This window comes from Pomacea canaliculata, linkage group LG5, assembly GCF_003073045.1.
Source record: "Pomacea canaliculata isolate SZHN2017 linkage group LG5, ASM307304v1, whole genome shotgun sequence".
NCBI lineage: Eukaryota > Metazoa > Mollusca > Gastropoda > Architaenioglossa > Ampullariidae > Pomacea > Pomacea canaliculata.
In genome coordinates this window covers 20,964,147-20,976,897 of record NC_037594.1, presented here as the reverse complement: position 1 = coordinate 20,976,897, position 12,751 = coordinate 20,964,147, and the positions used below count along the sequence as shown (strand labels likewise).

At 35.4% G+C, this 12,751-nt stretch overlaps 1 protein-coding gene across 1 annotated transcript; it reads left to right on the top strand.

The window, feature by feature from the left end:
* Window positions 1–48: 48 nt before the first annotated feature.
* LOC112564230 lies at window positions 49–12,719 on the top strand. The gene is made up of 4 exons (XM_025238903.1): window positions 49–165; window positions 2,056–2,457; window positions 2,688–2,892; window positions 3,591–12,719. Exons 2-4 carry the CDS (start codon window positions 2,071–2,073, stop codon window positions 4,817–4,819), a joined length of 1,821 nt encoding a protein of 606 aa, XP_025094688.1. The 5' UTR covers window positions 49–165; window positions 2,056–2,070; the 3' UTR covers window positions 4,820–12,719.
* Window positions 12,720–12,751: the final 32 nt, after the last annotated feature.

Sequence of the window (12,751 nt, the reverse complement as noted above, 5' to 3'; positions counted from 1 at the left end):
GAAAAAGTTATAGTCTCCCTTAGTAGACTCTTCGCTATTAGAGAGTATAATGTATTGGTTTTGAGACAAGATGGCGTCTCGTGTTCATTCGCATATCAAAGGCAACAGTTTTCAGTATTTTGACTTCGAATCTTAATGTGTTCTTAATGCATCATTCTTAATATGGTAAGTTACAACATTTATAATGTTATCAGCATCTTAGTATCATTTCTATTGCGCGCAACAGATGGAAACCATATTGGCTTATAAATTTTTTTGGGGGGTAGTACATCAGTTTTTTTTTAAACGGTCCAAAAACAGGTAGCACTGAAAAACTGCTTGTCGATCTTTATTTGTTTTGCTTTAATCGTTTAAAATAATACATTATGAAGCAGTTAATTGTTTTGTTGCATCGCTTTTCCTTCCATTTCATCTCAGTATAAGCCTAATTTATAAACCTAATAGATTTTTCACGGGATGCTCCTAACAGGCGGATGTTGTTAATTATCGCCCTTAGATACGCGGCGAAGAAAATTCGAATGTTTATCAGAATGCTTTCTGTTCCTCTTTATTTTTCTCTTGTGTTTTGTCCTGGCTATCTATTTCTGTCTGACATGTAGGTTCTAGCTTATCTACGATGTTTTGCTTTATGGACTAGAACTAATTCTAATTATCTATTGATCTGCTTTTATCGTCGATAATGACGTTTGGATCCAAACTACGAACGGTACCGCTTGCACATCCTACTCTTTGAAAAGATCATCTGTGAAAGCTAACGAACAGTTGACCGTCTTGACCATGTTATATCGGTTGATTTGCACTGCGCCTCTTCTGTAAACTCATTTTGTTTTTTCAAATAGGCATTCTACAGGCAGTCCAACAAGCACCTCCACCCATCCAAAAAAAAAATAAAACAAACAAACAAAAAACGCCACTATCGTTCTGTGACTGGACATGGTGTAGACAGAAACATTTGTAGCCTGGATCACAGTCTTCCTAATGATTTGCACATACTATTGTAGCTTCTTGCCAAGTGTCATTTATATTATCTGGCATTCTCTTGACAGCAATTTTTCATGTTATATTGCATGCCTCTGTTGTTTTTTTGGTTTTGTTTTTGTTTGTAAACTACCATGAGCCTGACCATAGGACTGGGATATGGTGCTATATAAATTGACTTGATTATTATTATTTCATCCCACCAAAAAAAGTTGAATTGTCCCAGGCCCAAAAGATGAATTGATCACAGATGACACAAGTAGCTGTTAACATCAAATATAAATGGTGACTAAACATGAATTTGCTCTTTAAACAATCTTTTAAATGAAAGAATTTGTCATCATAATGTGGATTTATATAGCTTATCTTTCAGCATTTTTGGAAAGAAGTTTCAAATTTAAACTGATGACAGTGGTGTCAGTGCACTTGCATATTGTAATAATATGCCAAAAAAGTTAAAATACAACTTCACAATAAAATGATGACAAAATCTTTAATCTGCTTATGTCATCTGTGATTTGTCTTTGGGGTCTGGAACAATTCAACTTCTTGGTGGCAGAACAAAATGGTCTTACCTGGAATGAAATGAACATAGCTGGGATGATTTGACTCAGGCTGTGGGGTGAAATGACTGGTGACTGATGGTAACATTAGTAATTAGGGATGGGCTTAAATGAGTTTCACATGAATTTCAAGTAACCAGTTCTGGCACACTATGGCTTGTATCATTTGTACAAAGAATCTAATTCCCTTGAGAAACATTTCACTAGAAAGTACATCTGCCCAAAGGCTTACTAATAATAATGCACTGTAAGATTTTTTCGCGTTTTTTAAAAAATTGCATACCAGTTTTATCTTAAAAAGTGAGCTAATTATCTGTGCAACCTTACTACTGGTACATGTGTCAGCAGTTGAGGGTGTTTATCTAATTCTCATTTAAAATTAAGCATTTGTCCATTCATTAAAAAGTTAAAGTGCATTGATCCTGTTTAAGATTGTTTAAATCAGTAATGAGTGATTTGTTAAGGTTTATTTATAAATATGTCAGTGAAGTTGTCTGATCATTTCTGCTTGCAGTTGTGAAAATATACTATGGAAGAAAGTGATTCGCTTAATTCTCACCAGCTTGTATCAAGTCCAGACCCTGTTCAACAGTTACTTCTTGTGACAGAACAGATAACTCCACCAAGGCCAATGCAAATGGAGACTTTGCATTCTGTAGTTGAACCAGGCACGACCACAGTTCCTGATCCAGGAGGTGGTACTACCAGAGGGGACAGCAGTGGAATTGGCAGTAGCATTAGTGATGGTAGACTTGGAGGTGGAAGTCGAGGACAAGATCGGGAAAACAGCAGTCGGCAGTCTGCTTCAGCGCCAGCCTGCACGCCCACATCATTTTCTATTGCCACACCATCTTCTTCTCATCTCACTAGTGGATCACATCAAGTCAGAAGAGAAGAGTCTCAGCAAGAAAGAATGGTAACCACAACATTATTCATGTCTTTATAATGAGGGTTTTTTTTGTAATTTTAAAAATATTTCTTTTGAAAGAACAAAAAAAAAAAAATTAAAATTTCAAAGCCATCAGCATCAGATGAAAAATATAAAGATTTCTTTTTTTGGTGCGGGGAGTAACCAGAAAAACCCTTGTCTATTTTGCATTTGCTGATGACAGAATGTGTAAATGGTTCATTGTTAAACTTTTGTAGAATGACTTGGACCTTAGTTCCCTGGATGGTAACATCTCACCAGATGACTTAGAGGGAAGCTACCTTCATGATGACCTCTCTCCAGAGCCCTACTGCACCTCCTCACCCGGCCCAGGTGGAGTAGGTCGCATTTATAAGTGCCGCTTTTGCAGTTTCTCTACTGCAACATACACTCATCTGCAACTGCATATGAACAAACACAGTGGTGCGTACTGCTTTATGCACTTGCACTTTCTGTGCATGTTGTTAAATTAAAAAATAACCATGCAGAAGAAATTTTGTCCTGATAATATTTGCTGTAGGATTAATGCAATTTTTTTTCCATCAAGATTTTAGCCATTATTCTTAAATTTACAAAGAGCCAACAAAGAATTTTTGTGCCATATGTGTGTGTAAAAAACACGTTTTAAACCTAAAATTGAATGGCCTGATTACTTGTCTAAATCTTCTTAAAGAATAAAGCAATTGATTAAATTGATAAAAAAAAAAGCATTGAATTCAGTTATGTTTAAAAGCTGTAAACATTTCAGTCAAAAATTATTTTGTATCACAAGAAAAAAAAATGTTTAAAGCAGATGATGTTATTCTATAAACATCAAAATTTTAGATCCAGGACAAGAATAGATAAAGAAGATAAATTAACATTGGTTTATGTTAATCAAAATAAGATGATTGAGTAAGTTTTTAAACAGTAAAGTTTTACAATTTGCACATTTGATACAGATATTTTCACAAATCATGTTGATCCTATTGTTTCAGATATTGAACATATTCTTTTTGTAGGTTTATGGTCGTGAAGAGGTTTTTGGGGGGTGGGGTGGAAGGAAGTCGGTTTTTAAAAGTTATTTGTAAATTTTTATGTAGCAAACTCATTATATTTTTGCATTGATCATTTCTTCACAGGCCACAGAACATTGAAATGTGCCCTTTGTGACTACCGCACTAACGACAAGAGTAATTTTCGTCGTCACAAAAGATTACATGTACGCACTAATCCAGTTTCTATGCTGCGCTGTGGCAAGTGCAGTTACTCCACTCCAATCTCTCGCAAAATGCGAGAGCATTATAGTCACGCTCATAATGAAGACTATGGTCCTTCCTTAATCTCTACATCTACCATGCATTTACGTTCTTCAGCATATAACGCTGGACCCTATGGTGGTCTACCTCATGTAAATAATATGTGTTCAACTTCTGGCAGCAGTGGTAATGGAGGAGGAATGCAGTTGGCTGGCAGCAATGCTTCATTTCACTCCTTTTTAGCACAACCTCATGGTACCATCCAGTTTGCACGTGGAAATCCCCCACACCTCATTGCTAACTGTGTTAATGGAGGTTTTGCTGCAGCATCAAATGGAGGTCACCAGTTTGATGATGGCCGTCAGATCCTGATGAGAGAAGACAATCGCGTGGCATCTGACTGCCTGCGTAGCATCATGTCTAATATCATCAGTCATCCACGTGTTCCTGCCACTTCTACAATTACATCTTCCAACTTTTATCTGTCTGCCTCTGCTGCCCCTCAGCCACCATGCAACATTTCACCTCCGTCCACCCACCACCCTCAAGGTCATCATACACAACAACTTCACCACCTGCAGCCCACCAGCATTCGTCGTGCTCCACTTGCCATGCATCATCCAAACGAAGTAAAAGTGAAGGTGGAACCAATTGATTGTGATGGAATTTCAGATGTTTCATCTTCTGGTGCCTCAATTTTGTATGATAGAGAGCGGGAGCGAGAGCGTGAACGATTGCATCGCTACATGGAACCACGAGTTACATCTTTGTCTCAGCAACGCCTGACCCATGAGCCAGGATCTCTGCGGAATGGTGGACCCTTGGACCAGAGTGATGAGATAGCACCTTCTGGTGAGACTTATCGAGTGACACAGTCCTCAGAGGCAGCAAGTTCTCGTAATGTTGGGGAAATGGTTCAGCAGGAGAGACTGAAAGAGCAGATAGGAGCGTTGTTGTTGCAGGTGATAGTGTGCGACCTATCTTCTCCATTAAGTCAGAAGTGTCTAATGTCGGTGTTCAGTGTTCTTTTGCAGTCAAGAGTGAATCTTCTCACGCTGTTTCTGGTAGCAGTACAGAACATGGAAATGAGTGGCGACGTCTGCGATATTTAGTGATAGAGCGGGGTGTGCAGTGTGAACTTCTGTCATCCACCTCACCCAGACACCTCACTTCACGCACATTATCAGCAGACAGTGAGCAGCAGAGCGTGACTGGGTCAGAGACTCGCTGTTTGCACTGTGGCATAACTTTTGATGATGAGGTACTTTTCACCATCCACATTGGTTGCCATAGTCACACAGACCCATTTGTGTGCAATGTATGTGGCAAGAAGTGCTACAGCAAATATGGCTTTTATTCGCATATCATGCGGGGCCATCATTTTTAACTATCAAAGGTAAATTAAGAAATTTAAACACAGTACCCAGTACTAAGAACTCCTTCACTTGGAGCATTAAACTCTTCAAATAATGTTTGAATCAAGGAGTTATTTATAAGTGTTTATGTAAAGCTTCACTTCAACATCTTTAAAATTGGATAAATATTTACAGATTTATGTATCAGAACAGAGACAAGAATGCAAGATTTAAGGATTTGAGATGAGAGTAACTTAGAGAGAATTTTGAATGAATGAAAGTTAAATTTTAAGACACATAATACTGTTTGCTGTTTTGTAGAGTTTCGTTGGCAATTTTTATCATTTAATGCCAGATCTTCTCATCCATCATCCCCATCTTTCCTTGTTTTTGATGTTGGAACTTTGAATGAGCACAAAGAGGATGCCAGTTATAGATGTTGTTTAATGTTTAATTTCAAATACGACATAGCTTATAATCAGACAGAATAAATTGGACGTTGAATGTAAAGAATTAGTGAACTCATTGTAATAGTTTTAAATATTGGCAGTACTATGTTCATGTTTTAGACTATGTGTCAGTGCACATGTATAAAACTAAAACTATGTGTAAAACTAAAACCAAGAACCAAATAATGATATTAAAGTCAATTTGTGTCAAGTACAGTAGTTCAGAATCATTTACATGTCAAAATTAAAGGCATTTTAAAATTTTTTTATGCTTTATTTATATATCTAAAAATATATTGAAGCATATTTACAGACTGAAGTGAGGGGTATAATTAGTAGTAAGCACTTTTGGCAGCACATTTCAAACCACACTAAAGCTTATAGTTACCCATGTTGCCTTAGCTTTGTGTTCAGCAGGTTCAGGGCAGCTACTCATTAAAGAAGGTGGTATGAAAATATGGATACTTTTGTTATTTCTATCGGTCATTTGAAGTTCAAGAGCTGCATGATTTCACATTCTTTCACATACAGTTTCAAACTATTGCATGAACTTTTCACTTATAGATAATTTGGCTGAACTCTTTATCTGATTCTTTTTGTTCCTCATTTCTTGTTGGGATGAGGTGACTCATGCTCATTTATGATTCTTCTTTCATCATTTTCCTTTTCATTAAGACTGAACTTTTATTTTGGCAAAAGATGGCAGGTGAAAGTTCATGCTAAATGATGTCTCCAGATAAGCCTTATTTGCCAGATCTGTTTCAGTCAGGAAGTTTAATTAGCAAATCAAAAACCACTGTTTCATCGATGCTTCAGCTTCATTAATGTTGTAGAATTATAAACAACCTTCATGTTTTTGTTGTGTTCTTCATAAAATGTTTGATGTATATATATTTTTAAAAAAAAAAACATACTTGGGGCATTTGTATCTACAATTACCAAATCAAAAAGGATAAGACCACAAGCTTCACTGGTGAATAAAAATCTGGTTTTGAAATAAACAGAAAGCAAATCAAAAAACAGAAATGATGTAAAATGTTATTTTCTAGAGATGCACAAGGACAGTTAAAACTACTTTGTGAAAAAGCATCACAGAACATCTATCAGCAATGAATATAATTATAATGGAGTAGCTTGATTTTTTATTTAACACCTTAATGTTTGTTTCTAAAGGACTGTTGGGTTTGGGCCTTTCAGCTTGTAAATTCATTGCTTTTTAAGTATAGTACCTTATGTTGATAGTAGTGTACACCTTGTCATTTTAAGGAGCATTTAATGAAACATTTACTACTAAGCAATGATTTTAACTTTCCTTATTTTATGTGATTTCAAAAGCAAAATAATTTTTGAAAAATTGGACAAATTAATTTTTAACTTTATGAGCTTATGAAAATAGTAAGTGTACCAGAAGAAAGAAATTTCTCCATTAGTATTTAGCTAAAATTTTTCTTCTTATTGGAAACAAAACATAAATCATTCAGACAGGGGCAATCATCCAGATAGTCTTCAAGATGCTAAAAAAAGATTATTTAGGTTGTTTGTTAGGAAAGGAAACCAGTGCATTTCACTGATAGTCATTTTTATTTACTATTGGCTTTTACTTTGAGCCACAATGAACTTAACAAGTTACATAAGTGTATTGCTTGCATGGATGCTTCTTCAAATTGTTTAGCTATTTTTTTCAAAGTAAAAGTTGCTATGTTCATGTCCAGATAATAATTCATTACGTTAAATTGCAGTGTAGAAAGGAAGACTGCACTTCAGAGGAACATTATGTGTGGTGTGGTGGTGGGCAGGGAAGTTGGAGATGGTGGTGGGGAGTTCATAGTACTAAATCATTTCATGAAGAGAGATCTCTATACATACAGGGTACTGATTGGTAACAGTGAAAGCCATATCTTATGTCTTTTCCATGTCATGCATAGTATGTGTGGTCCAGTGCAGTGTACCTACTTTTCAGTGGAAGAGTAGTTTGCTGATTATGTATGCTCCACTCATCATATCTTAAAATTTTTTTTTTTCTTCATTATAGTGAAGAGTTATTTCCTAATGACTGGGTAAAGCTCAGTGAGATATTTTTCCAATCTAAGTGAACATACCCTTTCTGTTTTTGACATAAATGCCTACAAACATAAACTTGCACAGAGAAAGGCCAACAGCACAGATGTTAAAATTGTGCATACCTCATGTAATTGCCTCAGTCAGTGAGAGAGCTGGGTCGATATGTTAATTAGGTGTATAAGGTGCACATGACATCAAGATTTTGACCTCTTTCTGTGCATGGTGATGTTTGTAGTTGTGTATCTTGAGAGTTGAAGGAATGTATTCACCTAGATTTTGCAAAAAAACAGAGATGCTCACCTGTAAAGTGTTTTTTAAATTTTATATGGAAAATACAGGGTTGTTTTTTTTTAACTGTTGGTATAATTTTTTGGTCTTTGGGATTTTTTAAAATTCTGTTTGGTTCAACACGAAATCTAGTTTTCTTTTCACCAGTTACATGCATAGTTTATACATCAGCACTGCAACACACCACTTAAAAGAGTTTCCAAGGGATCTTTGTCTGCAAGTACTGAAATGCTAAAAAAAACACACACTTCAGAATTCATACTCAATGGACTTTAAACCCAGCAAGAACAAGAGGACAACTAATCATAATTCACAATGTGCCAATGTGACTTTAATATTCCTATGTGCACGTCAAATGACATTCAATCATTGTGAAATGTATTACAATTTTTCCCTATTTCAGATGAGGAAATTGTGAAAATATGGACAAATTATATAGGAAAATACGCCTGGGATTTCATATTTTTGTTGATAATTTAGATTTTTTTTTTTCATATAAAATATGGATTTTGGACACAACATACGGAAAATGGCACCCTAAAATATGGATTTTATCCAGGAAAGTGTGAGCATGTCTGGTAAAAGGTATCTTGCACTGAGTTTTAACTAGTTATTAGATTAGAATTTTGCACCAGCTAGTTCTTTAACTATAGATGACTTACACTTTAATGCAATGATGTAATAATCCTCCTTAAACAGATTTTGTTGGCTAATGTGACCCATGGTTGTGTGCTGTTTTGTACATTGTGCAGTGGTTTATAAGGTCAAGACAAATTTTATCAAAAGCTTGTATCCATTTTCAACCCTGAATGTAAGATAGTTCAGGAAAGAAAAATCATGCCTTCCATCATGCAGAGGCTCCTTTATTTTCATATCTCTCTCTTTGTTTTGTTTTGACCAAACATGCTTACATACATTTGGAATTAAGTGTTGTGAGAGAATATCTTTGTGTTAGGTGACTGAGAATTAAACATTTACAAGTCATATGCAGTTTGTCCTTTTGAATTCCACACCCATACTGCTCTATTGTAATGGATATTTAGGGGTATTTTTGTTCTGTATAAGGGACAGGATAACATAACCCTTTACATGCTAGGTCCTATTGTCTTCTTAAAAGAAATGAAAAAAAAAGACATTATGCCTAATTGACACCAAGACCTGAACAAAAAAAATTAAGGCCTTTTCCATTGTATACCCTTTACCATTATTTTTAAAGTGTTCTAAGCTGTTTTTCTCACACCTTTTCAGTTTGCTATAACAGTGACAAAATCCTAATCCTGAGTGTGTGGAAGTGTATTTTATGTGGAAAATGGTGAGGCTTTGCTTTAAGTTTTCAACTTAGTAGTAAACTCATAATGCCAAAGAAACATTGAGACGGATTATTAGGTGTTGCTTAAAGCTCACTGTTGATTTCTTAACAGTGGAATATTTTATCTAAATATATTTGACCTTACTGACAGTTTCAGTGGCACTTATCCAAAGATGTGAATATCCTATTGACAGGTACTTATTTATGCTCTGGCTTTTTTCCTCTGGTGATAAACCCTGGTGTTCTTTATGTCTCGGTGGATGTTGCATGAGATTAAATGTGATTTTGTCATCTGTACATATTTTAAGATTTGAAAAATGCATGCACAAACACATGATTATCTAACATTTGCTATGTTAGATAAACCTAAGAAGCTATGTCATTGTACGTTTGCCAATTGTTCTGTATCTATAAATGAAAAAAGAAATAAAGCATTCTGAAGAAAAAGGAAAAGTAGCTTTGTTCAACACATGCGGTTTAATTTAATAGTAACTTTGTAAATAACTGTGTAAGTTGCCTAAGCTTCATGACAAGATTGTGCAAATAACCAATGCATGATTGTTTTTAACTGGTGTTGATGGCGTTGATGTGATCGGTGATGTATATCGAAGATGTTTTACCTGGATTTTTGTGAATCAAGGAAAATGACTTACTGAATTTTAGCTCATTGCATTTTATTCAGTGGAAACAAAGACTTTTAGTAGGTTTTCTTTTCTTTGACAACATGAGGCAGCAGCGCAGCATTGTCTGTCTGTAAAGTGTTAAAGATTTGCACAACTGTTTTGTCTTGTCACAATTGTACATTGTGTAGAAGTTCCATGTGTATTTGTTCTTAAACTCACTTTCATTTTCTCACGTTTCATTTTCACGTTACTTGTTACAATTAAAGCTTTTTCTTATGTAATAGAGAAAGGTGTATAGAAATGAGATGAAAAGCATATTGCTAAAGTATTTAAAGTTCATGGATTCTTTTTTAACCACGTGTCATTTTATACCCTACCCCCAACCCTATTTCAAATAAAAGCTTGTTTTGTTGTTTACAATCAAAGTTTTGATTTGATTGGAAATACATCGTTCCCTGTTTCACACTTAGTGGATTTGAAAAAAATTCACTCACCTTTCAGTCTGGTTATAGTACTGTCTTTCTGTGATAAAGGTGCATGCAGTTTTGTGTGACAGTTATGGGGATGTATGATACATGCTAGGATGCGTTCACTGACTCAAAGCAAATACAACTAGTTATAACATGAAAATTGGGTACCATGTCCCATTCTTACTAAGATGATTTCCTCAATAATGTTTAATTTAACTTTCAAGGCCAGGGCAAGACCTAGAGAGATGTGCATGGCAAAAGTAATTAGTAGTTGGTTTTGATATTAAAAGTGATGGTGATGATAGTCAATTTAGCTATTTGGTGTACAATTTACCATCTTTTTTCAAGATGATTGATAGCACAAAACAGTACTCAGAGTCTGCCTACGTGGGTTGTGTGGCTGGAAACACATTAAATATGGTTAAAGTCATCAGGAGTGGAAATCCTGTTTCTGATGTGCAATGGTAAATTTGCTGATAAGCCTTTCGTTGGAGAAAAGTGAATGTTTTGGGAGGTGAATAAGTGGGTAGTGATTAAATCATTAGTCTTTCTTGTTTTCGTTGCCCTTTGTGTACCTGACATTGGGACTTCAGACATGATGTAAGACCATTCTTTTTAAATGCTTGTTTATGTTTACCACCTTCATGTTTGTCCTTCTTTCTTCCCTCTCCTGTCATATTTTGCAAAAATTTATTTAATGCCTTGAGTTTCGAATAAAATTGAGCAGTCCTTTGTATAGGGTACACAACTGGTGTCTGTGACACCTGTTGAAAAATCCGTCATTCTTTAAGCAACTTATTTTTTTAGAATGTATTTATGCATGTTTCCTTACAAAACAAGCTCAACATATCTTTGACATCAGAGGCTCATGGCAAAATTTTTTTATGCTGTGACATGCTGTTTTAGCTTTCTGTTTATTGTGTTTTAATAAATCTGGTTTGGTGCTTAGTATTTTTTGAGTCAACACTTACTGTGCGCATTGTTGGTGATTTTCATCTCTTTAAAATATGCATGTATTTTTTGGCACAAAGATGTTCTTCATATAATGCAGTTCTTTTTCCTACTGTTTTTCTGTAATCTGTTTAATCCGTTTTTCTTCCATGTTTGGAAATGCTTGCATAATTTCGGCCAGCCAGTTGGTTGCATAATTGTTGAAATAGTGCCCCATATTCTTGGTTTATTTTATTTTTTAAAAATCTGCTTTTGGTCATATCTGCTCTTAAGCCTGAAATTCTTATATGCCATTCAACATATTCATATGTGAAGGGTGCTAAACTAACTTTTTTTTTTATTGTAAAGATTAGTGTCACTAAGGCACATCAACACTTTGGGAGAAGAAAATGAACAGTTATTATTATTGGTTAGTGTGCATGAACTAAACGCCATTAAAATCTTAGTTTTTATTTGTGTACCATTACTGCCAGGATTCGTTCTAGTTGATTGTGTGAGTTTTGGCAACATTTGAAAATGCGTTCAGTTTTAGTTCTTATGATATCTTGATTACTTACACCAATGTTAAAGACTTGCCTTTTTTTGTTGCTGATATGGCCAAAGTCTACGTCTGTAGACGTACAATTTATATCTTCCTTCGTTATGTATATGCATTTAAGGTTCAGCTTTTGCGCGATGCTCATGATGGAAAATGTCGATTTACAAACCCCAGGACAGGGTCAGTAGGCAGTGATATTTTCTATCACCCACATGGGCGCGAGAACACAGGACTTCGTCATCCCTATTGTAGTTCGTCTACATAGGCCACACTGCGTGCAATTTACTTTAATTTAATATTTTAATATAGGGTCATGACAGTTCATGAACGACAGTTCGCCCTGATCCTTATCGGTTGCTATGAACTAGCAAACGCTGCAGTTATTCTGTTCGTTTCGAAGTTTTCGTTTAGTACGGAATAGGAAACTGGTTATCTTGATTTCTGAGTTGCTGGCCTATTCGGGTAGCTCTTTCACTGTCGTTTATCAGTTGGAAAATTAAGGTTAATCAGTAAACAAATGTGCAGAGTGTTCAAACAAAAACCTTTTTATCCATCGACATCATTATCATCATCGCTGTCTCCACCGCCACTGATCTCTGTTACATGTGTAAGACGTTTTCTAATAGGATTTTTAAAAGTTTAGTAAAGGTTTTTATCCAAGGTTGGTGTTTTGTTGCTTCTTTGACGAACAGGTGCAGGATGGAACTGAAACGTGACACATGCACCTACAACAACATGGCTGGAGAGGAACTGTTAGATCTGCACATATAGTTTGTACGATTATAAATTCAGTTTTCTGTTTATAAGCACTATATTTTATTCTGTTTTAAACGCGAATTGTACGCGGCATGAAATCTTTTGTATCAAACTGATATGCTTATCTATTTTTGCTATTTTTGAGTCGTTGTGTGCCAGTGCAGAAATAGCTTCTTTCTACATGGCATAGTACAATAAACGATTTTGGAGTCCTTCATGTTTGTCGTGCGTTTTCTGGATGCAT